Raw genomic sequence first — 25102 nt, forward strand, 5'->3', positions numbered from 1 at the left:
AGACAGATCCAGGTTTTTCACAGCAGTGCATGGTGTACAAGGATGAGAATGGGCATAACTTGAAACGTGAGAGTCAGACTGACTGTAAAGAAACTTTTCCCCTTTGAAGGCAGACAAGTGGTGGATCAGGTTGGCTAGACATACTGTGCAGTCTCTGTCTTTGGACATTTTCAAGACCCAACTGGATAAGGCTGCCGGTAAACCTTGCCTGATCCTATAGGTGGCTCTGTTTTGAGCAGGAGGTTGGAATGTAAGACCTCTGGAGGCCATCTTCCAAACTGAATTATCCCATGAGCCTGTGATCTTGTAATAAATTAAAGACTCTAGATCTCAAGAAAAGAGCCTAATTCAAACTTGCAGTCTGAGTCACCTCAACATTTTCTTTCCTTTGTTTCACCTCAGAAGCAGCAAATCTGTTAGGGAAGAGTTGGGTAAGATAAATGCCTGCCCTAACCTCTTGAAGCTTCAGTCTTTTAAGCAGCGTTGTCGAAGGTATCCTGAAGAGTTATGAGTTACTGTCCTCTTCCTCTCAAATCATCCTCCCCTCTCCATCTTATCAGTCCTTCCTTTGGGCATTCCTCTCAGAGGACTCTGTTGCAAGAGAACTCAAATGTATTTTAGCTTCTTGAGATAATTCAACTACACGCTCTCCATCTCAGAGACTCTTACTTTCTGATATCAAGAAGATTACAATAAATTGTAAGCTCACAGGATAAGGACATCTAAATCCTTTAATCTCAGTTCAGGAGGGTAGCAGTAGCCAAAATCATTGCAAGAACAATATTTTATGTTTCATAAAATATTTTTTATTATGAATGAACTTCTAAAGGTTAATATTTTTGTCTTTCAGTTGACCTGATAGACAGCTGTATTGAAAACATGAAACATATTCATGCACAGCTGAATTTGGATGCCCTAAAGCCTGGAAAAGCACAGAAAAAAAAGGTAACTATAGAAACAAAACAAAAAAACCCCAAACCAACCAACCAACCAAAAACCAACAAAAAAACCCCCAAAACAAACCCAAAACTGATAAACTGATATGATAAGGTACTTCCCAGCTTTTTGTTTTTGTTGTTGTTTTTCTTCTTCCTTGAGGTGGATACTGTTGGTATCTGTCACGGGTGAGACAGAGTAAATTACAACTTGAAGTGGATCTGCATACTGGGGCTTCTTTAAGATTCAATGATTTTAGAGCTTTTACCAACTTGATTATCTCACACACTCACTCCCCACCCAGAGTTATGTTCACTAGCTCTCAGCTTCCTTTTCCAACATGGACATGGATGCTGGTTCAGGAGAGTCAGACAGAAAAATCACATCATATGCATATGCATATGCTGGTGTTTGTCTCTGTGTATCTCTCTGATCTCCAGGATATTTTCCTACTTGCAGGATTGTTCCTCCAGCCAGGATCTTCACATTTTTCTTTTTCAGCCCATTTCTTTCTTTCAGAGGCCATTTGTTTTCAGGAACACTTCTTTTCAGCACCAGCTTCTCCTTGCAGAACTCTAAGCTCCTGTTTACCTAACCTAAATAATCTATGTGTGAAGTAAAACACAATCATCCTCTGAATTCGTGGTTCTGTCTCATGTCTTTTCATTAATTGGAGGATTCAGGACTTCCCATTTTTAGTCCAGGTGATCAGTATTAGCAACTAGCCCATTCTGGTTGAAGCCAGCAACTAGCAGGCTTCTGACTGAGAGTTCAAAAGTTCAGTTTCAGACATACGCACACATACACATTCATCCATTCGTCACCTGTCATTGCTTGCAAATTATATTTATTTAGCCTGCAAACTAAGAGTACTGTATTGTTTTCAAACACAGTTGGACTTTCAGCCTTGACTTCACAGTTTTGTTCAATCCAGCTAATTTTTCCCATCTTATTTCCACAATAATAATTCTTCTGTTTCTCGGGTTTTCGTTCTCAATGTCTTTCAAACAGTCCTAGCCATTTTGGTTTTTTTCTGTTCCTGTACCCATCTCCCTCCCATCCCAAAATCAGTTCCAGTCTGCTTGCACACGTAAGCCCTAGCTTTTTAATGTCTACCTTATCATATTATCTGGCTTCCAATTCTCATTCTTTTTCTGTCCTCCTGCATACTTGATCTGGACATTTTGTTCTCTTGTTATCAGACTCAATCGTCCCTTCTGGTCAGAGGTTTTTTTGTTTGGTTGGTTGGTTGGTTTTTTTTTATGTCATGCTTGCATTTTTTCCACTGCCTATACTCTCAGTTTCTTCTCTCCATTCACAATTTCTTTGTTTAGCCTTTTTTTTTTAACCTCCCTTCCAGTTGTTCCAAGCTCTCACATCACCCAGCTCTTCCATACCACATATAGACATAGATTATTTCCTACCGTCATACAAGTGTTTCGTAAGATTTTCGTTGTTGCAGTCTGCTTGTTTTCTACCACTTTCATCTAAGAGAATTATTAAAATAGAGACAATAACTCTGCTGTCAAGTTTGATATCTTGTCCACTCCCACATAAAGCAGAAATTGCAGAAGACTTCTTCCTACAGGATATTTCTGCATTGTTTGAGCTCTGGTGTTTTTCTCTGAGGTGTTGGCACAAACAGATATTAGCCATGATTTGTGAGAGTCTGGAACCATGTTTTATAACAACGAGCTCTTAAAAGAATTTGAGTTTGACCCTGACATTTGAAGGCTCAAATATTTTTTTTCTTGAGATCTCCTAAATGCATTTATTATCCCTTCTTCAAGGGGTGGAGGCTGAAAGGTTTCCTGCCCTGGTTGTATCCAGTGAGGTTGAAGTCAGCTGGTTCTTTATACTTCCTGGCTTGACAAAGGGGAAGCTGGGGACATTTGCTTCTCTGCTAAATGTAGAAAGAATCTAAAACTTGAAAGAAATTGAAGGAAAGAAGCCTCTGAGAAAGGTCAGAAAGACTGTTTATGTTTAATTAAGAATTCTTTCAGAAAGAGCTTTGCAAAAGGACTGGTGGCAGATTTCCCTGCTGAGATGGGACTGTGGGTTGCCACATCATATGTGGCATAACAGCAAGCAATCTAGTTTCACGTGAGGGAAACTGAGAAATTATTTTCATGGTCAGATTTAGCTGATGCACAAAACTACCCCCTCTTAGCCAGCTTCAAAGCACAGCTCTCAAAGTGAAGTTATCAGAGCTTCTTTCTTTTTCTCTTTCTTTTCTTTAAACTGTTGGGAAAAATGTGTTTGACCTAGTGTCATTGTCAGAGCAACTGAAGTATTTTACCTGAGATTCCTTTTCTTTCACAGTAATTACTGTGATGCTAACCAAGGGCATGAAAAGTATTTACAAATAGCCAAGCTTTCAAAAAAACCCCTCAAAATAGGATCTTAGTAAAAATCAAGATATCCTAAAATAAATGAGTAGATGCAAACAGTGCCCTCAAAACAATCTGTACCTTTTTCAACCTCACAGAAGTTTACAGATTGTTATCTTGTGGCATTTTGGGGGATTTAGTGCTATTTTTATTTATTAAATAAATTAATACATAGAAAAGGTCTTGAAGGAACTTCTTAGAGTTTACATTTTATTTAGTTAAAAATGAGACAAAGCAGTCATGAAATGCATTTGCAATTATGACTTGTATGTTTCTTTTTCATCTAATACACCTGACTTTCATTAACTTTTTTCAGGTAAGACTTTTACTTCCTCTCCAACTGTCCTCAACTGTATATGATATGATTTATAAGCAAGCATAGTTGCTTCACGTTGTCTGAGATTAAGCATGAATCCTATTTTTTATTTTGTTCCTTTATGCTTGATAAAACAGAAATAGTCTCCTGAGATAAACAAACTTACTGGAATGGGATCATCTTTCAGAAGTGGTTTAGTATGTCAGCCTTATAGAAGTTAGGTCAGCCATCATTAGCCTTTTAGTGTCACAGCACTATCATGAAGATAGATATTTTGTTTATTTGTATACTTGAATCTCAGTAGAGTTCCTCACTGTCCAAAGGTCTGTATTTATCTTTGTAATATTCTTATCAGGTTGGAAACTATTTCCGTTATTAAGGTTAAGGGAAGTGAGACACTGGGAATATAAGGATGGATTGGTCTGACCCAATGTAGAGATCTGCAAGGCAGAGCTAGTTTATCCTTGTTTTTATCCAAGGAAGAAAAATAGGTGCTTCTAGGGAGTGATTCCTGTGACTTGTTTTACATGGCTGCTTAGGATGCAACAAATACCTAGAAAGTGTTCCCACCCATTCTTCATTAGTTGTAAGAGAAACACAGCTCTACGTTACAGATCTCTGCATTTGGCCAGATCAGTGCCCTTAGAAAGTAGTATCTGTGGGTTATAAAGAATGATGAGGATGACTCCAAGTAACTTGTTGTGTCTTTAGTATACACGTTTAAAGCTAGGTGAGGTGAATCCTACCTGAGATCAGAAGGAAACTCCTGAAGAGATGTCAATGCCTTAGATTTGTATCTCTCCTTTGAAATCTCTTTCCTCCTTGTACAAAATTAGTTCTGATCTTATGTTGATGATCTTCAAATATTTTTCTCTGGACAGGAGGATAACCTTATCAAACAATTAAGATGTTCTATGCAGCTCCTCAGAAACTGCCTCTTTCAAAACGAAGAATGCAAAGTAAGTGTTCTTATATGGAAATGTGAGCATAATTCGGTTAGTGAATGAAGATAATATTGTCATTTTCTACTTTGAAAGTGTTTTCAAGCTGGCGAAATCTAAGCTAGATATTAATGGGCAAGAAATACTTCAAATTTCATTATTATTCCCACCTCCTAAGAATATTTCATACATGCATTGGGAACTCAATAATCACATTGAAACATCATCTCCCAAATGTTTCAGATGGCTGTCATCCTTTATACTCAACTCTGCTTTGATTAAATTAATATTTCCAATTTTCAATTAAATTGCTAGCAAATAATATTCAGGAACTCGATATTATAAAGCTGAAGTGAAACAAAAATATGAATATATACCTTAGAACTTGCTACCAAAATACTTTAATGTTAAGGTATATATGGTAAAGTATGGGTATACGTATCAGTAAAAATAATTTCAAGATGTTTGCTGAAAAGAAGTTAAAACTGAACATTGCCTTTAAAGAATTTTCTCGCGGAATCATGGAAATTTCATTAGTGTTGAAATGAGGGTGTCAGTTCTCTCCATACAATCTTTTAAAGCAAACAAATGAGACACAATAAAATAAAAATATGCTTTTCTTACTCTGTACTTCATTTTCAAAGCACTTAATCGTATAGTAGTTTAAATTCTTCCTTGTGTTCTTTTAGATGGCAGCACTCAAAGCTCATCTTATTCCTGTGCTGCATTCGCTGTGGCCGTGGTTTTTAATAGACGACTCCTCAATGCAAATAGCTCTGCATTTGCTTTGTGTCTACACTGCAAACTATCCTGCAGGTATGAGAGTCACTCTACGATGTAATACATAAAAATATTTAGTCAGAATAATTAAGACAGAAAAGCATAATAAAGGGAAAAGAATTTCATTACTACCATAAGAGGAAAGTATAAAAGCACTGATCCGTCAAAATCTATCAAGAGTTTTGATTTTAATACATTCCAGACTTTTGTTCAGATCCTGTTTCAGTCTGTTGGATTTAGCAAGAGTACAATTGTATTAAAGGATTAAATAGCATTTAATTCAAACCATTATTTTGAAGGTTACACTGAAAGTCGTGCCACACTGAATAGTATACTGTAGAAGTACTACTCTAGGAATTCTCTCACGGAGAACAATATATCAGTATTTTGTGCAGTTTGTACTTTAGCCCTTATTGAAAACATTCTGGATTTGAAATATTCAATAATCTAATTTAATTCTGTATTAAATTTATTCCAGTTATTCATGCATTGGGTTCAGTAGCTTGTATTTGACTAAAGTATATTTTTTCAAAAGGATTCATCTCTTCCTCTGAGGAAACCCTTTATTTCCACTGATGGGTAATTATGCCCAGTACTAGAAGCCTGTTCCTTTTTCTAGTATGAATTTTTCTTATTCCATATCCTGGTTATTGACTCAGATAATTATTTGTGAGTGGTTTGAAGAGACACATAAGTAGTAAGTACCTGTTGATTTCTCCCTATCAGGATACCATAAAAGACTTGGCATTGTTAATATACATTAACTGAACAGTCTGTGAGCTTTTTTACCCTCTTTTTAAGTTAATGTCTCCAAACATTAAATGACCTTGTGATGCTTTTTTTCATGAAGACATTTTTTCAATATGGACTGAAGAAAGCTCAAAAATGTGTTATTCAGCCATAGGATATAAAATTAAAATATAATGTCCTGTGATGTACTGGAAATCGAGCTGCAGTTCTTATGGTGTTTCTTGTTCCTTAACTCTGAGTGACTCTAGGCTGCACTTTTATTTTTTCGCTGTTAAGGGCAAGTGGTTTTATATTAATCATGTTTTTTCTCTGTGTTCAAAATAGTTGGCGTATGAGGTGACCCAAACTTACCTATTCTGAACAGATTAAGCGCCTCCCCTTAGTGTAGTCAAACAAAGAAACACATGCAGATGTTTGTAACAATTAAAAACTCTCATTAACTTTTGCCATGTAAGAAGTTAACTGTTGTTGCAGATCACAAATGCCACTGAATAAAAAGGTATATTTGCCTATTTGTGCACAAACATCATGTTGGTAACTTAGTTATTCCCTGCTGCTGTGTTTATTTGAGCTTCTAGTTCTGTAGCTCAGGATTTTGCATGTCATTGTGGTACAAGGTGATGACAGATGCAGATAGCACTTTTATTTCTCACAAAAATATTTTAAGAAACTTATTAGACCTTTCAGAAGTATAGAGACCTTTTTCTGAACTGGTCTTGGAGAGTCCCTTCAGATTCTGATACCAAGTAATCGTACAATGCCTTAGATATAACGTTCTGGCTTTTAAGGAGACGGAGCAATGGCTTCTCTTTAACAGAGGAGTTGTATCTTAGATTCTAGCACACTAGAACAGTAAACACCTATTCCTGTAAAATGCTTTATTCGGGCCCATTTATGTTCAAAGCCTGTCCCATTGACTTCACTGTGATTCAAAGAAACCCTTTCGAAAATCCCACCTCAGTCTTTGAGCTGTTAGACTGCTCTTTCTGTAGGGTTGGGTTTTTTTTTTTAATGTGTGAGTACGTTTCTCATGTGATAAATGTTTAATTTCTTTAAGGTTGTGCTTCACTTTGTTGTGCCAGTGGTGGACAATCATTACTTCCATCTGGACGAAGTGCAGCTGGCAATTCATTAATGCATAACATCTTGAAATTGGCTTCCCAAGTGTCAAATGATAACAGCCCAGTTCAACAGGTGGTCTTTTGTCTTCTTTCTAACCTTGCTCTGTCTCATGACTGTAAAGGCATTATTCAGAAGGTAAGCAAATAATATTCTTGTTTTAGCAATGTGATGGATGCGTTTTCCTTTTTTCAATATGGAAATTTCAATTTCAAATTTCAATATGGAGTGTCCTGTGATCATATAGAGACGCTTCTGTGGGAATCAAGACCATTGTGTCATCTTAATTAGTTCTGTCACTTTTCCCTAAGTGCAGCATGTAATTCTGTCATATTCATAGTCTGGATGGAAACATCTTATGGAACTACACATTTTTTGCTAGAGCATTTTATAACCTCTTATTTTCAGTTGGGGTGTAAAATTTTTAGTACTCATAGATATTGTTAGCAACGACTACTGGATCATGAGAGTGAGCATGCAGTGGAACAAACTTGCATGTCAGTGAACAAGAAATTAAACATTGTATAAATCATTAGATATACTGTGTGAAACAATCTTTATAAAAACTACAGTTTTAGAGAAGATGTCCTACATGTCAGTAACTGGGTGTTATGTAGAAATCTATTCTTATTTTATAAACAGATGTACTGCCTTTTCCCTTTTCAATTTTTTATTGAATGCTTTTTACACTATTTTATCAAATGTTCTTTGGAAAATCTGTTTCTTTTAAATTTAACTTTGATCATTTAAATGAATTCAACAACTTGAGACAAGAAGTCAGACCATGTAGAAAATCAACCATAGTGGTGACATCATAAAACTAGCTAACACAACAGAAATTATAAAAAGTGTTTGTTTGTAGCATCTTGTGTAGTAATTTAATAATTACTTTCAATTTACATTAACGTGTTCTGTGCTTGGACCTAATTACTTAATTAGAAAAGGCAAGGTGAAGTATGATACTTTGTGGTGCTACTTATGTAAAGTCTGGTCATACAGTTACAAAATTGCTGCTACTCAAACTCTTTGATAGAAACGTAGAGTTTGAGATCTTTTACATGATAGCTGTTCTGTGAATTGTTTTGACTTTTGCCGTCTTCAGAGTTTCACTGTAGTGTGATAGTACTTAAGTCTTTATTCTCTTTCCTGAGCTCTGCTTTTGTAAGCATAAGCAATGCTGAATTGCTAATTCCATCTGTGAAAAGGAAATTACCAATATTATATTCACATGAAGAAAATCACAGAGTGTTTGTATGCTGGATTGTTCGCTTTCAGCCAGGTGCCTGTATGTGTTGTCAAGGGTCAGTGAGGTTGGGAATGCTCTAGTCAAGGACTTTTTTCATCATAGGAATGTTATGTTACAACATCTCCCTGTTGCAACAGGGGGATAGATTTTTACCTGCTCTCCTCAAAGTTGAGGCAAACCCTGAGCTTGTGAAGCGATAGTGTATGCCTTATCAACACATGGATCTTTTTCTTCCAAGCTGACAAAAAATAGAGGATATAACTATGGCTGTCAGTAAAGGGGCTGGCATACTGTAGATCCATATGGGTCCCTCCCAACTTGAGATATTCTGTCATTCTACGATATCTTAAACGTGTGCTTAATAATGCAAAAAATAATAAATAAGAAGTCAAGAATATATTAGACAAGTAGTGCATTGATCCACTTAAATAGATTATAGCTTAGTTTTGGGCAGAAACACTAAGTGCAAAGCAAAAAGCTTATGTGGTGGTGGGAATTAGTCTTTAAAGAAATATATTGTGTTGGCTCGACCTTTATCTATCTGCACCGCATAAATTATTACAGAAGAAAATGTATTTTACCATATTAAATTTTTAATGAAGTTGTGGATTCTCTTTCATCTTTCATCTTTCAAAAATCCTTGAATAATAATGGGTTCCTTGAAATATGTGCATGAAACATAAGTACTAGATTTGGTCAAGTATGCAGACTGGAAAGTCAAACAGCAGTGAACAAACCATGGAATACTATAAATTCTAACATTTTTTCTCTTCCAACAGAGTAACTTCCTGCAGAACTTTTTGTCTCTTTCATTACCGAAAGGAAGTCATAAAAATCCTGGCAATGTGTCTACCCTTTGGCTAAAGCTGCTACTGAACATAACTTTTGGGGAAGATGGACAGCAGATGGTCATGAAGATAAACGGTTTTTTAGACCAGATTGTGGAAATGTGTCAATACAAGCACAAGAACAGCCAACATCTAGCACTTCTTATTCTACATAACATATGTTTTAGTCCAGCAAATAAACCAAAGATAATAGCTAATGGTAAGTATCTAAAGGGTATATAAGCTATTTTACTCCGAGAATATTGTGTCTTCCAGAATACCATGTTTTCATTGCAATTTGGGTTACTGACCAAAAACTCAATATTGTTATTTAGAAAAGCTTTTTTTATAAAAATTATTTTTGTAAAAGTAATTATGGAACATATATTTTGGCAGAAATGCAATTAAAATAATATACAGCAAAAGGAAAAGCAAATAAATAGGCTTTTTTAAAAAAAAGATTTATCATGAGACTAATAATTTCAGTATAGTAACACATGATGAATGAATGAATGGATTTTTGCAGTTATTTCAAACAGCTAGTTTTTCTTGGGGGGGTTGAAGGATTCTTTGTGTGAGTCAGTTTGGAATAACTGAAGGTCGTATCTTTCAGTTGGACAAAACGGTATTAGGTCCTGCAAGTTATGCATATTGAGACAAACTATGTTGTGTTCTGTCCTGTGCAGAAGTAGTTTATGATAATTATAAAGTTATGATTGTGGCATATATATTTAATGTAACAACGTGCACAGAACTTTTTTCTCAGTTCTTTGTAAAAGGCATGTTTCTTTCCCCTATTTAATTGCAGGGAGAAAGCTCCTGTCTTTGTTATAAGTTCTCAGCAGGTTTTCCACAGTGTCCATGCTTCTCATTTTTCCCTGAAATGCTGATTTGCTGCCTTAATTAAGCATTCATTATTCAATTACATAATCCGTGAATTGTTATGAAATGAACAAGCGAGCTTGTAGAGTCTGACTTTAGAGCGATGCTAGGAAATTAAAGTAGATACAGTGGAGTGGCAAATATTTCTAGTTAGTTACAAATCATCTACATAATAAGTACTAAGGAAAATGGAAACATCTTAATTTCGATTCTGATGTGGCTCTAATTGTGGCTTCTGGGACTTATAAAATGGTTTCATGGCTTGCTCAGTCCCTGTGCATAACTGACAGCTGTGCATAACGTCCATGTTTTATTACTGATGGCTTAGGTTTTTAGCATTGCTTGGTTTTGTTTTGCTATATTCTTTTTAACACTTCTTTCAATGTAGTCCGGTGATTTCGTGAGCATATTTAATCTGATGATACATTTTCTGTAATTTCTCTGCCATACTAGTACTTGTCACAGAAATAAGTGTACTCCAAGCAACAAAATACCAAGACATGTAAACACATTTCTGTGTTTTTGAAGATATTTTCTAGATGTGTGGGGTTTTTTCTATTTTTCTCGTTAGATAAAGCGATTGCAGTACTGTCTGCCTGTTTGGAAAGTGACAGTCGTGCTATTCAGAGAATAGGAGCAGCTTCACTTTGGGCTTTGCTCCACAACTATCAGAAGGTTAGTATTTGAGAAATACTTCAAAAAAACGTAATGTTACTTTTATTATGCTGTAAACAATATGGTAACCTTGAGGTAAATAAAATGTAAAGTTTACAGTAGCAGTTCCATTATTTTGATTACATAGCTGCTCAGACTAAGAGGTTAAACAACATAGTAAGGAAGCAGCTTGTCCTCTGTGATTTGTGACTGCTTATATAAATGCAGTCTGTATGATGATACAGTCATATGCTACTTCTAAAATTCCTGCATCTCACATTCTACTGAATTATTGTCATTTTCCAAACTTTGCTGCTCAAGTGCGAACATGTGGGGAAGAAAGCCAAGTCATTGTATTTTGTGTGTGTGCTGCAGGCGAAAGTGACTTTGAAGAATCCATCGATAAGGAGAAGAATAGATGAGGCTTATTCTTTAGTGAAGAAAAGTAAGTCTGACTTGCACCTAATGCCAATTCTGTATTTTTCCCTCAAGCAGATCATTATTACATTTCAATTTATATCATCACAATAAGTTTTTTTTGTGCTACAAGTTTTTGAAAGGACACTTTTGTCTCGAAAATCATGAGTAGTGATATGGTTTATGGTTAGGCATGTTATAACTACAGATATAGAAAAATGCCTCTTGGTTAACAAATCATAAAAAGACCTCAGGTACGCGCTAAGGTTAGTTTGTAAGGATAAGTCTGTGCTTGCAGCAAAATGCTTTCTTTGCACAGTACACTTCTGTGTTAATTCTTAAATTTTAGTGATAAGAAAAATTGTTCATTTAGCATTGACTTTACTTAACAGTGCTCAACCTCACTATGTTCAGCCACGTAGAGTGGGATTCAGAACAGATCATTGTGCTGGTCTTAAAATACTGTACTATGAACTAGCTGACTTTCTGAAAGCTTGAGTTTTTTGCTCAGATCACAGAATCACAGAATGTTAGGGATTGCAAGGGACCTCAAAAGATCATCTAGTCCAATCCCCCTGCCAGAGCAGGAACACTTAGGTGAGGTTACACAGGAAGGCGTCCAGGCAGGTTTTGAATATCTCCAGAGAAGACGACTCCACAACCCTCCCTGCGCAGCCTGTTCCAGTGTTCTGTCACCCTCACTGAGAAGAAGTTTCTTCTCACATTTAAGTGGAACCTCTTGTGTTCCAGCTTGAACCCATTACCCCTTGTCTTACTGTTGATTGTCACCAAGAAGAGCCTGGCTCCTTCCTCGTTACACCCACCCTTTATATATTTATAAACATTGATGAGGTCACCCCTCAGTCTCCTCTTTTCCAAGCTAAAGAGACCCAGCTCCCTCAGCCTTTCCTCATAAGGGAGATGCTCCACTCCCTTCATCATCTTTGTGGCTCTGTGCTGGACTCTCTCCAGCAGTTCCCTGTCCTTCTTGAACTGAGGGGCCCAGAACTGGACACAATATTCCAGATGCGGTCTCACCAGGGCAGAGTAGAGGGGAAGGAGAACCTCTCTCGACCTACTAACCACCCCCCTTCTAATACACCCCGGGATGCCATTGGCCTTCTTGGCCACAAGGGCACAGTGCTGGCTCATGGTCATCCTGCTGTCCACCAGGACCCCCAGGTCCCTTTTCCTTACACTGCTCTCTAATAGGTCATTCCCCAACTTACAATGGAACCTGGGGTTGTTCCTGCCCAGATGTAAGACTCTACATTTTCCCTTATTATATTTCATTAAATTCTTCCCCACCCAACTCTCTAGCCTGTCCAGATCTCGCTGGATGGCAGCACAGCCTTCTGGTGTGTCAGCCACTCCTCCCAGCTTGGTGTCATCAGCAAACTTGCTGATAGTACACTCAATTCCCTCATCGAGGGGATCCCTCAGATCACTGAACATAACTGGCATTTGAGCAGCTTTTATACGATAGGTTGCTATCTTCAACTCAGCATTCATCTTGAAAGATATTCAGACATTTGTCTGTAGCTTTAGCTTCAGTAGCTAATAATGGGTTTATTGCTTGGTAGTCACATCAAGACTCTGATCTTGCAAAAACACGAAAATGTCTCATTTTAAGCCAATGATTTTTCCTACTGGTTTTAGTTGCTCTATAAATGTACTCAAATAGGTTTTTCAATTGGGGGGCTTATAATACCCAATTCACATAGTATTTTACACAACAGAATTGCTATAAAATTTCTTCCTACATTGAACATTTTCTCATTATCCTATTAGGGAGGAGATATATTTGTGCTAGAACATCTCAAGATAATTCTTCTTGTACTGTCAGCCAAATCCATCGATTCTGTTGATGTACTATTGTTTCAAACTCATCCTTTAATAATGCAACCATTAAACATAACATAATGCAACATTTCATATAATGATAGTATGTTAATAGATAAATTTGTATTGTTCTTTATAGCATAACTACCACTGATCAGAGACTTTTCAAAATATTTTGTTGAGTCAACAAGATGGAAATATGCAGCTTTTACAGACTAACACCTCATAACATTGATCCCCATTTATTTATATACTGCTTTAGAACACAAAGTCCTAGACTGAAATATTGATTTTTTTTTTAACTCAATAAACATTTAAATATCAATCTTGACTATAAAAGATTTTGTGTAACTGTGATTGTTACAGTTTACAGTTATGTGAAGTTGTGATCTATATTTTCCTGCGTTAAAGTTCTGAAGTAATCTACCCTATTAAAGCTTTGATCCCTTTACAGTAATAATTGGGCTAAAATGGTACATTGTTCTCAGTACAAGTAGGGGAATTATTAGGCTTGGAAAACTGCTAAAAACCCCCTAGCCTTTTAAAAGAAAACAAAATTAACAGACTTTGCAAAATAAAGTATTAGTTCTTGATTTGCTACTCATAATGTGAACGTTAAGATCATAAAATAGCATGAACTCTAGCAAGGCATTTGATGTCTTTGAGAAAAATAATTTTGTGTTAAGATTCAATTGGAAGTTCAAATCTTGGTTTTTTTCTTCCTTTTAGCTACTCCACAGCCAGAAGAAAATGAGCTACATGCCTACCATTTAAAGTGCTTAGAGAATGTAGTGCAGCTTCTTGATTGCTAATGATCATCAGATTACTTCTCCGGTTGAAACTGGACAGCTTATTCAATGGGAGACTGAAATTTTAAGAAAAGACTTCTAATTCATGGATTTGTGGCAGCAGCATGCATGCTATGGTAGAAATTTATGAAGCCTTTGAGAATAGAGTTCATCACTTTGAACCAAAGAAATTGCACTAAATGTGGTTCAAACTATTTGTACCGTAATCCCAATGGGAAATTATGATGCTACTGTGTAAAGTATGTACACAGAAGGAGGAATGTACAGAGGAAGAATATGTAAAAAAATCAGTAGTTTTCTTAAATTATGCATTGGAATTATAACTGTAAACTATTAGAATTGTTATTTTGGATTGGTCTTAATAAAGGTTTTTTTTTAAATTTAGATCAGCGTTTGTTGTCGGTGGATTGTAATTTGTAATGTTGCGCATGTGCACAAATGCATACTTAGATTCAAAAACTGAAAATGTTGGCAGTCATGGTGTCTCATACCTGTTGGGTATAGAACAGCAAAGTGTGTGTTTTAGTTTTGAGGGAGTTTTCAGTGCAAACTGCTGCATTTTTTTTAATATGCTAACAATTGAAAAGTAGCTCTCAATTACTGCTATTTTAGGTGACAGTTAACAGTTTATTCAGGATATAAGGCATGTGCATCAGTTTTAGTTACAACATTGTAGAAAATATTTGAGACATAGTCTATTGCTTTCCAATTTGTAAAGGCTTCAAATCTTTTCATTGAGGAAAAAAAACCAGTCTGTTATCCAGGCCTGTGTTTCCTTTGAACTGCTACTAGTATCTATTAAATGTTTTTCAGTATTCTGTACTAAATGAGTTAGAGAGAAAAATGCTTAAACAGTGATGTCTGAACACATGACAGTTCTGCTGAATGTGCTTCTCAAATATCTAGTGGGGTGTTTAAATTTCCCTCAATGCATCCAGTTTTGTTTTATGGCAGAGACAGGCAAAAGCGAGCAAATATAAAGCAAAATTTGCATAACATTTCTAAAAGAGTTGGAGTAAAGCCATGTTTATCTGTACTTCAGCTTTTCTTCCTAACCAGGTTATGAAAGCATCTTCCACTGATAGAGGGAATTTTTGTTTGGTTTGCGATGCTTGTAAATAATAGGTGACTTCATATTACCCACCTGACATAAGCATGATGCTTATAGTGGCTGGATTAAATTATTACTAGAAATGTAATTATCAGCAAACCTCCTGCCCCCCCACCAAACAAAAAGCAAGGACAGACCACCACAGCCTGATTCTTTTCCACTTGATACATTGCATAAGTATTGTAACTTCCAAAGTGGTTGTTAAATTCTGTCATGCTCATCCCATGGTGTTGCAGAAGAGAAAGAAGACTGCAGAAGACTCAACCGCAGGCAGCTCTGTGAGTCAGCGATTCCTGGCTGGGCTTGGTGGTGGTTCTCTTCCCCTCAGACTGAGTGCCAACTCTCTTCAGAGACATGTTTCAGCATACTGAACCCTGCTGATTTCTCTCATAAATCAGGTTGTAAATCAAAATCAAAACGCAGATTGTTTGCCTTCTTTAGAAGAGAGGAGATTCAGGTTAGACATGAGGAAGAAACTTTTTACACTGAGGGTGGTGAAACATTGGCCCAGGTTGCCCAGCGAGGTGGTAGATGCCCCGTCCCTGGAAACATTCAAGGCCAGGCTGGACGGGGCTCTGAGCAACCTGATCCAATTGAAGATGTCCCTGCTCATTGCAGGGGGTTGCACTAGATGACCTTTGAAGGTCCCTTCCACCACAAACTATTCTGTGATTCAGAGACACAAAACCCAGCAGCACTCAAAGCCAATTTACCTCCAATGGAAGCAACCACTCAGCAAGGATGGCGAGAGCTCTATTGAAGTGTAGAAATACACATGGATCTAGTGAGGTGAAATAGGGCCACATAGTTGAATGACTTCCTTAAATGCAAATACGATATAATAAGAACGTAGAAGAACTGGATGCCTGTTTTCTATGAAACATTTCTATTTTACTGAGCTGTGCAAATTCTTGAAGAAATTATTCACATTGAGAAATCTGGCTAGTTTGCTAATACATTTGTTATTACAGTAAACCTTAGTGTAAGTGCTGTGTTTATCCCAAAATGACCATAGATCTAACCTCTATTTTTTCAGTACTTTGCAACATTTTACAATTGTGGGAAGCAACTATAGTAATAGCATAAGTAAATACTTGTGTTTGGTGTTGCTCCTCAGGAAAATCAGACCTATTTTTAGCCTCTAAGAGCATGTACATCAAAGCTCTATATTCACTGTGTACAGTGTCTTCACAGAATAGTTGGAACTTCTCCTTCAAGATGAAGGAAAGAGGAAGTTACTTATATATTTATTTGAGGGCAGCACTCTCTTCATCACTTTTTCCCTCAAAAATTGGGGACGTAGAACACCTGCATGCTGTCTTCCTGCGTGTTAATAAAGAGGTGGGTTATACAACATAAAAATGACCCTGTGATTTCTGTTCGCTGGTACTTAAACTAGCACAAGTAGCCTCACAATAACCATTAGTCTTAATAGCTTTCATGGAAGGAAATTAAAATATTGAGACCTAATTCACGGTTAAGCTTAATTTCAGAATTTTTGAGATGCAGGTATTTTTGAGGATGTGGTATTTATCATGTTTGGGTTTTCAAAGAAAATTAAATCTTAAAACACCTTAAAATTTTAAGAACTATAAAGTGGAGCTGGATTTCCTGAATAGACTACAGAATTTAGAAGGTAATATTCAGTGTGCATCTAGCTTTTCTAATAAAAAGCATGGCCATGCAAGCTAGCAGTGTCTTGAAAATCCTTATCCAGGAGAACACAACTACCATTTGCTCTAGCTCCAGATATATTATGCCCTTACTTGGTTGCTTTATCTTTAATCATAATTTTGTAATCAAGAAAGAAGTTATTTTAAATTCGAAAGAGGTGTGTACACAAAATCCACTACAAATGAGGCTTTCAGGTTTTTCAAGACTGTGTCATCTATTGCATGTTCAAAATTTTCAAATAAATCATTTCTGCTTGAGTGGTAAAAAATGGTGGATTAAACTTACATCATTTGGGTTTGATTGTGTGTGTGTTCATGCTAATAGAGACATTAAGTCATGACTTGCTGATGAAGTTTTCAAACCTTTGAGTGATAGATTTTCAAGCCTACTTGAAAATTATCAGAAAAAGATGTCATTTATGAGAAAGGCACTGTTTTTTCCTTTTCCAGCAGTTTGCGACTGTGGATTCTCCTCAGTCACACACAGCCAATGGTGGAGTGTTTCATTGGTTCCTCTCCATAGCAAACTTGCAAGTTCCGGCACTTGCAGGCTTCTGGGTTCAGTGGAATGGTGGAGCGGCACTGGCCAGACTGGGGAGGGGAATTTTCTGTGCTGAAACTTTGGCCCAGCTTTATATAACGATTTCCCCTTGCAGCAAAGTAGAAGCTAGTGTGACATCTTCTCAAACCTAATTATCTTTCAGAGAAGTGGTTTACTGTCTTCTAGGATCAAAACAAAACAAAACAAACGGTTAGCAGAGGCCTGAAGATTGCTGTCCTCTAGGGAGCACTCTACAGTTTGAGGTTACGGTCACTAAAAAAGTGATCCGTTCAAGTCTTTCCCCTAGATGGCCTCCTAGAGTAACCATTTACAGCTACACTGCTGTGAGCAGCCATACTACTGTTGCTTCAGAAGATAGTCACGGTAAATATAATTTCACAATCCCTCAACCCTCTTTAGCTCGTCTTTTGGCTCCTGGGCCACGCTACAGAAGATGGATGTTCTTCACTCATCACGTCCTGTTGGTTATTTTGGTGATTATCTGACCTCATTCGGCAATTCCGTGTGGCCCCTGGGCATCCCTGAGAGCTGGTTAGTCTCCCTGTTGTGTAACTGGGAAGGGTTTGGCCCCGGGGGTGAGGGTCAGTCTGTGCCCTCTTATTTTTATAACTGGTGTTTTCAGTGCTGAAGATTAGGGATTTTACAACTCGGTTTGGTTTTATGCTGCATGTTCCCCCTGCCAGCTCTATCTCAGCCACCACAGTCTTTCCAAGAAAAAAATTTACCTCATGAAAGATGGTCCCATTTTCACTGGAAGATGAGATTGTCAGAGCACCTCCTTTCCTGCATTCAAAATGGAGAGTGGCAAGTTGTATTGGATTTACAGCAAACAAACATGCTCAGGTTTACAAATATACTCGTTTCTTCATAAACACATGGATCGATTCTGAATGATCAATGTGGACATTCTCTTGTCATGCCAGCTTCTTGATTGTTTACCAACAGAGCTATGATATTTTACATTTATAGGTCCTGGACCTTCATGTTTAGTTTGTGTGTGCAAGTCTTTGCAGAGCAGAAATATAATTTTAATAAAAATCAATACTGCATATGACTTTTGCATACGATGCTATAATTTTCTTCAAAAAGGAAAATGTTGGCAGACGGAGTTAGAAGGGTTTTTCATAATTACATGATGGATCTGTTTGGAAACAAGTTCGGTTTGTGTTGCACAAAATGTTAACATTTCTTTTCCACTTCAGTTGAAAATAAAAATAATCTACTTCATAAAGAAATCTCAGAAGGCTCGTAGATAGATTTCTGATTAATATGACATTTTTATGATTTTTATTTTTTACAAATTTTTTAGATGTTTATATTTTTGCAGAAAAGTCTTTCTTCAGTAACTTCAACGCTTCTGTTTTTCTGATTTTATTCTGTCTTTTTTCTTCTGTTTTGGATTACTGACATAATTATCTACCTTTTAGATCAAATAATGCATTATTTAGGGCCTTAAATTGTAAATTCTTCTGGACAGTGATTATACCAAATATCTGAATCTTGAATTTGATTTTGCATTTCTAATTCTTTTAAATTTGAACAATTTTGCCATTTAAGTCGTCACACATTGTTATCTACCTGGTCTGAAATATAATGTTGATTAAATCAGAACCGAACACATTTCAATATTCCTTGTTTCCTTGAAAACTACATACATTATTGCAATTTTTTATTTCTTTAGGAAGCTCTCTATTTTTTCTAAGCAGCATCTATTGTTTCTTCTGCTTTTCCTAACTTAAGATCACCGTTCACGTGATTTTATTGAGATCTCAGATGTTAACAATAATTCCTGCTACTGAATGTAACCGCTGATTTTCAAGAAGCTGGCAGGTGTTTTTTTTTTTCTTCCTGCATCTGTGGTTTTATAAAGCCTGGGTGGTGCATACAAGCCCCTTTTGGTATTTTCAACCTGTCAGTGATATGCCCTACAACTTAGGGAACATGCTTTTCTATGCAAAAAGCCAAAAACTGCAAAACTTGCCTCCTTCCCTTGCAAATCCAGTGCAAGAAATTATCAAAATAGATAGTTGTGACAGTTATTTATCACAAGCTATTTTGTTAATGCTAAATTGTGCATATTAACGATGGTGCGATGTTCGAAGTACTTTACCCAAACCTATCACTGCATACAGTGCTTTGACCTGCAAGGTTTCTTTATGTTGAAATACTTGTTTAATAAGCATTTTGTAGTGAACAAAACATTTCCAAATGTAGAATCTGATGTAACTGATTAGCCATAGTCTTTTATCAACTCAGGTGTGGTATTTTATTTAGTTGGATGTTATGAGACTTTAAGGCATATGGTGAAAAATAAAACAAAACAAACAACCCCACAATGATTTCACAACTGAAATAGTTAATACCCTCAAAACTCAACGGTCGTTTCACAGTCAAGTTATGGTAGGTGAGAACCAGCTCAAGTCTTGTGTGGCTGAGATCAAAAGCTGTGAGGACACAGAGTTGAGCCTAACTTCGAAGTGACAGGGCAGACTTCATTCACCCAGATCTCTTAAAAGGACACATTGCCCAAAAACTACTGATTTGCTTTCTTTAGAGCAGGAAAGTTCTGGCTAAATGCAATTTCTGACTTTATTGATGAGAAAGAAAAACTGCAACCAAGTTCCAATTTGTTTATTGCTTCTGTCTGAAAATGAGGGAAAAGCTGGTTTAGGTGTGCCTTAAATATTCTTGGTCTGTTGCTGACAAGGATAGGTAGAAGCTGACTGTTTTTGATTTGTGATGGATTTTAGTGCAAAAAAGGTTCAGCTGGACAGGATTTTTGGAAAAGAAGAAGGACTAAAAATCTACTGTACTTTCTTTTGCAATTAATGCTGGCCAAATCATGTTTGTGTTCAACACTCTAAAAGGGGATTTCTGACTTAGTATCAAAGCTGATACTCTGTTTTGAGAAGCCTGAGGTTACTTTACACGTACAGGGAACTAAAAGTTCATCCATGTCATTGCTTTAGATCTATGAGTAATAATCGTGTGTTATTAAAAACTTGCTAGCCAATTCAGATGAGTTCCGCTGATTGAGTTTCACAAGAAGATCATGACTATTCAGTTTAATCACCTGGTTTAGGTCTGCATCACAGGCTGCTATTGACTTCAGAGACCAGTCAGTGTAGCTTAGTGCCAATCACTACACCAAATGATAGACCAAAACCTGAACAATACTGAAGAGGAGAAAAAAAGGCGAAAACGAAACAACAAGCAAACAAACTAAACAAAAATAGTAAACCAACAAAAACCTTCTTCAAAAACTGCTTTGAGTACAGTTGACAACACATAGGTGATTCGAGAGGATTGCACTCTCGATCGAGGCAATGGCAACCAGCAGAGTAGCATCAGAATAGCAGTACGCATCATATAAATCCAAATTTAGGGTGTTGTAGAAAAGCTCAAAGCTCTTCCTCTTCATAAATGAATTTTACCAAATCAGGAAGGGGAAAGTTGTCTTTTCTCTCAGTTGTCGTTCCAAGACTCTCTGGAACTGAGGACTTACAGGAAGGGCCATTTCCCCTTGCCATGACAGCTGGAGTGTGACTCACTCCTCCTTCTCAGACAGAGTTTTTCTTGCTCATCAGGAGACTTTTGCAAAACGGTGTCTTCCAAAGATCAATAACAGCACTTGAATAAAAACTTTGAGTTGCTTCCAATTAAAGCTACTTTATCTGAATTTCAGAGCCTTCCTGAACCTGGAATTTGGTGAATCGCGAGACTTTGCACGTTCTTTGGAGCCTTTGTGATTAGATTCTCTGCAGTTTGAAAGTTTTTTGTAAATGGCAAATAACCCTGAAGTTTCAAGGGCTAACACAAGCTTCTCCTGCAGGTAGAAGCAGTGTCACTGGAATTTGTAGTTTTTCTGAAACTTTTGGTGTGATTTTTAGTGTTTATGTAAATTAAGACATCAGCTGCTCATTAATCCACAGCTCAAGAAACTGTTCCGTAGACCCTTTGGTGTGGTTTCTCTACACCTGCAAGATGTACAGCTTCCAGCATTCAGAATGAGTTTAAAAAAGGAATATCGAATTCACCTGCATACTGGTATCTGACCTAAGAAAAATGCTACGTTTAAGTGAAAAACCTTGCGTTGCCTGAAATGACTGTGCGACAACTAAAAGTTGTAAAGCATCCCTATAAAAAGGTGTACAAATACACGAGAAGGGGTGGAGCCGTTCAGCAGGAGGTGGCCACAGCTGGAGCAACCAGTGAGAAGGGCTCTGAGGTTTCGGGGTGCTACAAAGCCAATGTCAGCAAACAAACAGTGGCCAAAATAGCACGAATTGCTGGAAAATAAGTGATGATTTTTAGCATAAAACTCATGAGAGTTTTCAAAAATCTTTCTCTACTATTTCTTGCATTTAACATTTATAGGAGAAAAACTATTTCTGCTCACTTCTGGTGTTTGTCAAGAGTAATTTGGTATTGTGTTGTTTTGATTTATTGCATTTATCATACATTGACAGGGGAAAAATGTGAATAAAGCAGCTATTTTTGTGCAGTTTTAGATGGCAAAATTACTGAGGCCAGAGTCAGAAAAATGCCTTTGAATATTATCTTTATAGCTGACTTTCTTAGTGACAGGAAGTTTGCATCCTGTAAGAATAAAAACAAGAAAAAATTGTAGCAGAGCAGTGGACGCGTTTGTATTCTTCCATCAGAGTCTGTATGTGGTTAAACACGCAGTTTAACATTGCAAGTTTTATTCAGGATGCTTTGAAAAACATTTCATGACACAACAATGAGCATGGAAAAAAAAATGTTATGCATGTGACAACAACTGATTTTAAGAAGCCAAAGACCATAAAAATCAATAGAAAAATCTAACTGTAGTTGATGTTGGACTAGATCCCAGCAGGAAAAACATTACTGTATGGACAAATTCACTAGGGAATACAGCAGGAATTGAGGTTAAAATGTAATCACCCAGAATGTAGCTCTTGAAGGTGGATTATTTTATTCTCCCTCTGAACTGAAACATCTCTTAATGATAATAAATCTCCTTATCCCGTGCTGGGGATGCATTTGCAATAATGTATCAGAAGAAAGATCCTTAACAGCCTACATGCTTTTTCATATGACTCTTTAAAATATTCTGTGTTTTCTCCCCAATGTGCTGAGATAATTTTATTTTCAGTTAGAGATAAAATGGCCAACTGTAAACAGTGGTAGGTGGCAAGTGCTAAAACTGAATATTAAACAAAAAAAAAAAAAAGAGAGAAAGAGAGAAAAATAAATAGCATAACAGGTAAAAAGACCACAGCTATAAACACGTGTGAAAACAGCAGCTCCCTGTGCCATCATAGTTTCTTTGAATTTCATTTTTTTGATCTTTATTTTCCTTTTTATTTTTTCCTTTGTGTTTAGCAATGACTTATTTAAGGTGTTTTCTATTGATGCAGTTCTAGAAACTTTTGTTGACTCTTACTTTATGTCTTGCATTTGAAGCACTTGACAATCACTCATAGATTTTGTGCCAACCACTTTGATGTTGGATCTTTTTATACCAACATAGTTACAGTACTTTAAGGTGAGGGTTTTTTTATACTGGTGTAACAGTATTATTAGTGACTCTTTTACAAATACGCTACATATAGTTGACTTCCATCTGTATATTCACCTTCTTATGTGTGAATGAAACAGTAAGTGATGAATAAATTGAATTTTGTGTTGGTAGAAAAGCACTCGTCCAAGGATGACGGCATTACTCTAACCATGACAGTGTAAATGTACAAGTTTCATGCACAGCAAAGCCCTTGATCTTTTCCATGGAAAACAAAAAGAATATATGATGATCTACTTTGATGGTTCTGTATTTTTTCTGCTTAAAACTTCCCCATTCTGCCATTCTCCTACGCTCTGATAGCAGTTCTTGTTTTAGTTAGAATTTTTCTATCTTTTATTCTGATTTCACAGGGATTAGCATAGTCTATTTTAGCATTACAGGCAATCCAAGGCTGATTAGCAGAGAGTGAAACGCTGGGCAAACTTCTGTCCCAGACAAACTGCAATCAGTTTGCCCATGGGTGAAGCCAGGCTGGCTGCCTCACAGGGCAGCGAGTAGAGTTTTGTGCCTCTCTCCTCTCTTGCAATCAGTGCATTTTATTGCTAAGTTCAACAGGAGTTAATTTCTTTGTACAGACGTTCCCCCACAGAAGAAGTAAAATCTGTGTTTTGGTGAAGTCACTGGAAGTGCCTTACTTGGTAGCTAACAATGCTAACGATAAGTTCTATTTCATTTCATTTCCCGAGTTTTTCACTGGATATATCAGTACAACAAACGTGACAGCCTTTTTCAAACAGAGCAGAAGGCCGTACAGGGGTCAGAAATTTCTGTTAGCAGAGGTAATTAACACAGTCAAAACGAAAATATTTTCAGAAAGGCAAACTGAGAACTACTTAAGCTGCTAAGAAGAGCTAATTTTAGTTTAGTAGAAAATACAGTTGATTCAGTTGTGAGAAAAAAAATAAAAAGCCCATTGAGACTGAAACATAATATCCAGGAAATATCATTTACCATCATCTACAACAGAAACAACAAAAAACAACACACAAACCCCTCAATTCCAGGAATCCAGAGACAAAACACAGCTATAACAATACAGTGTATCTTTCATTTTATGTTTTGAAAAATAATTAAAAAAACCGCTACTGTTATATATCCAGGTTTCCCATTGCAAAATAAATATAGTTTGTAATGGATACAAACGCTGTTGCAAGAAGTTGATAAATGCAGTTTTCCCCTTGGAGATCTTGATCCAGGCTATTAGCTTGAATAACCCAAAACCTGAAGTTGTATGTGTGACAGTCCAGTATGTGCATGAGGAGCCCTCTGCTTTAGATCTTTGAGAATGAACTGCCTTCAAAACCAAGGTCTCTGGTTATTTCTGGCCAACCTAAATTTAGTCAACCAACCCATTAAAATTATCCTAGCAATGTTTGCCTCGGATTATCTCTTTAATTCCTGCACGCTTAATGCATCAGATTATTCTGGTAAGCCTTTGAGTGCTCACACATCATAAACTCAGATCGCTGCCTTTTCTGAAAATCTCTTTCATATTAACAAAAAAGAAACAAAAATTCAATTAAAAATGGAAAAGTGTAATTGTAAGAAAATAAATATCTGCAATTTTTAACTTTGAATGGTTCAAAATGGGTTATATTTCTAACTGGCAAGGGCTTCACACATGATTTCAACTAAGGGGAACTGAAGCCAATCATAAAAATAAAAGCATAGTATTTTAAATTGAGAGCAGCATCAATATATTAGGACAGTTATGTCAAGATAGTTGATAGGCCTTTTTTGAGCAGCTTTGTTACTTTAAAGGCATTTTATGATTCTTATAAATCACACACATAATTAAAAAAACCCAAAACTGTCAGAGAGTGCCTACTGTTATGAGTACATTAATGAAACAAAAGACCTATGCAGTCACAGTAATTCAATCTAAAAAATAAATCCTCATAAATAACTTGTGATGATTCTGTAATGGGTGCTCTGAAGACCTATAGATGTAATTAAACTTCCAGGTTCTTAGAAACCCGTGAACACGGTTGCAGACTGAATTTTGGAAAGTAAAGAAATATCTCTAATATTTCTTCTCGAGCTGAAGAGACTAATTGAGAATATGACTCACCACTCTTTTATGTCAGTATAAATATCATTGATTTCTTTGGAACTACATTAGCATAAAACAGTTGTAATACGTTGTAGTGAATCAAGCAGGAGTTTATGGTACAATTATGCTATTTCTACTAAAAAAAATGATTGTAGCAGATATTCCTTGGTTCCATTAATTTACAGTTGGCTGTGATACCTTTCTTGAGAATGGTCCACTGTTTTG

The 25102-nt window shown here is 36.6% G+C and overlaps 1 protein-coding gene across 2 annotated transcripts in view; it reads left to right on the forward strand.

The window, feature by feature from the left end:
• Positions 1–14214, forward strand: part of RTTN (rotatin) — an 81198-nt gene extending 66984 nt beyond the window's left edge. For both annotated transcript variants that reach the window (XM_065628362.1, XM_065628363.1), the window contains exons 42-49: positions 851–945; positions 4524–4601; positions 5273–5399; positions 7171–7370; positions 9258–9525; positions 10759–10862; positions 11217–11286; positions 13830–14214. In XM_065628362.1, coding sequence (XP_065484434.1) covers positions 851–945; positions 4524–4601; positions 5273–5399; positions 7171–7370; positions 9258–9525; positions 10759–10862; positions 11217–11286; positions 13830–13912 — 1025 coding nt within the window. In that variant the 3' untranslated portion in view covers positions 13913–14214. The remainder of the gene's footprint in view (positions 1–850; positions 946–4523; positions 4602–5272; positions 5400–7170; positions 7371–9257; positions 9526–10758; positions 10863–11216; positions 11287–13829) is intronic.
• Positions 14215–25102: the final 10888 nt, after the last annotated feature.

The sequence above is a fragment of the Caloenas nicobarica genome, chromosome 2, assembly GCF_036013445.1.
Source record: "Caloenas nicobarica isolate bCalNic1 chromosome 2, bCalNic1.hap1, whole genome shotgun sequence".
NCBI lineage: Eukaryota > Metazoa > Chordata > Aves > Columbiformes > Columbidae > Caloenas > Caloenas nicobarica.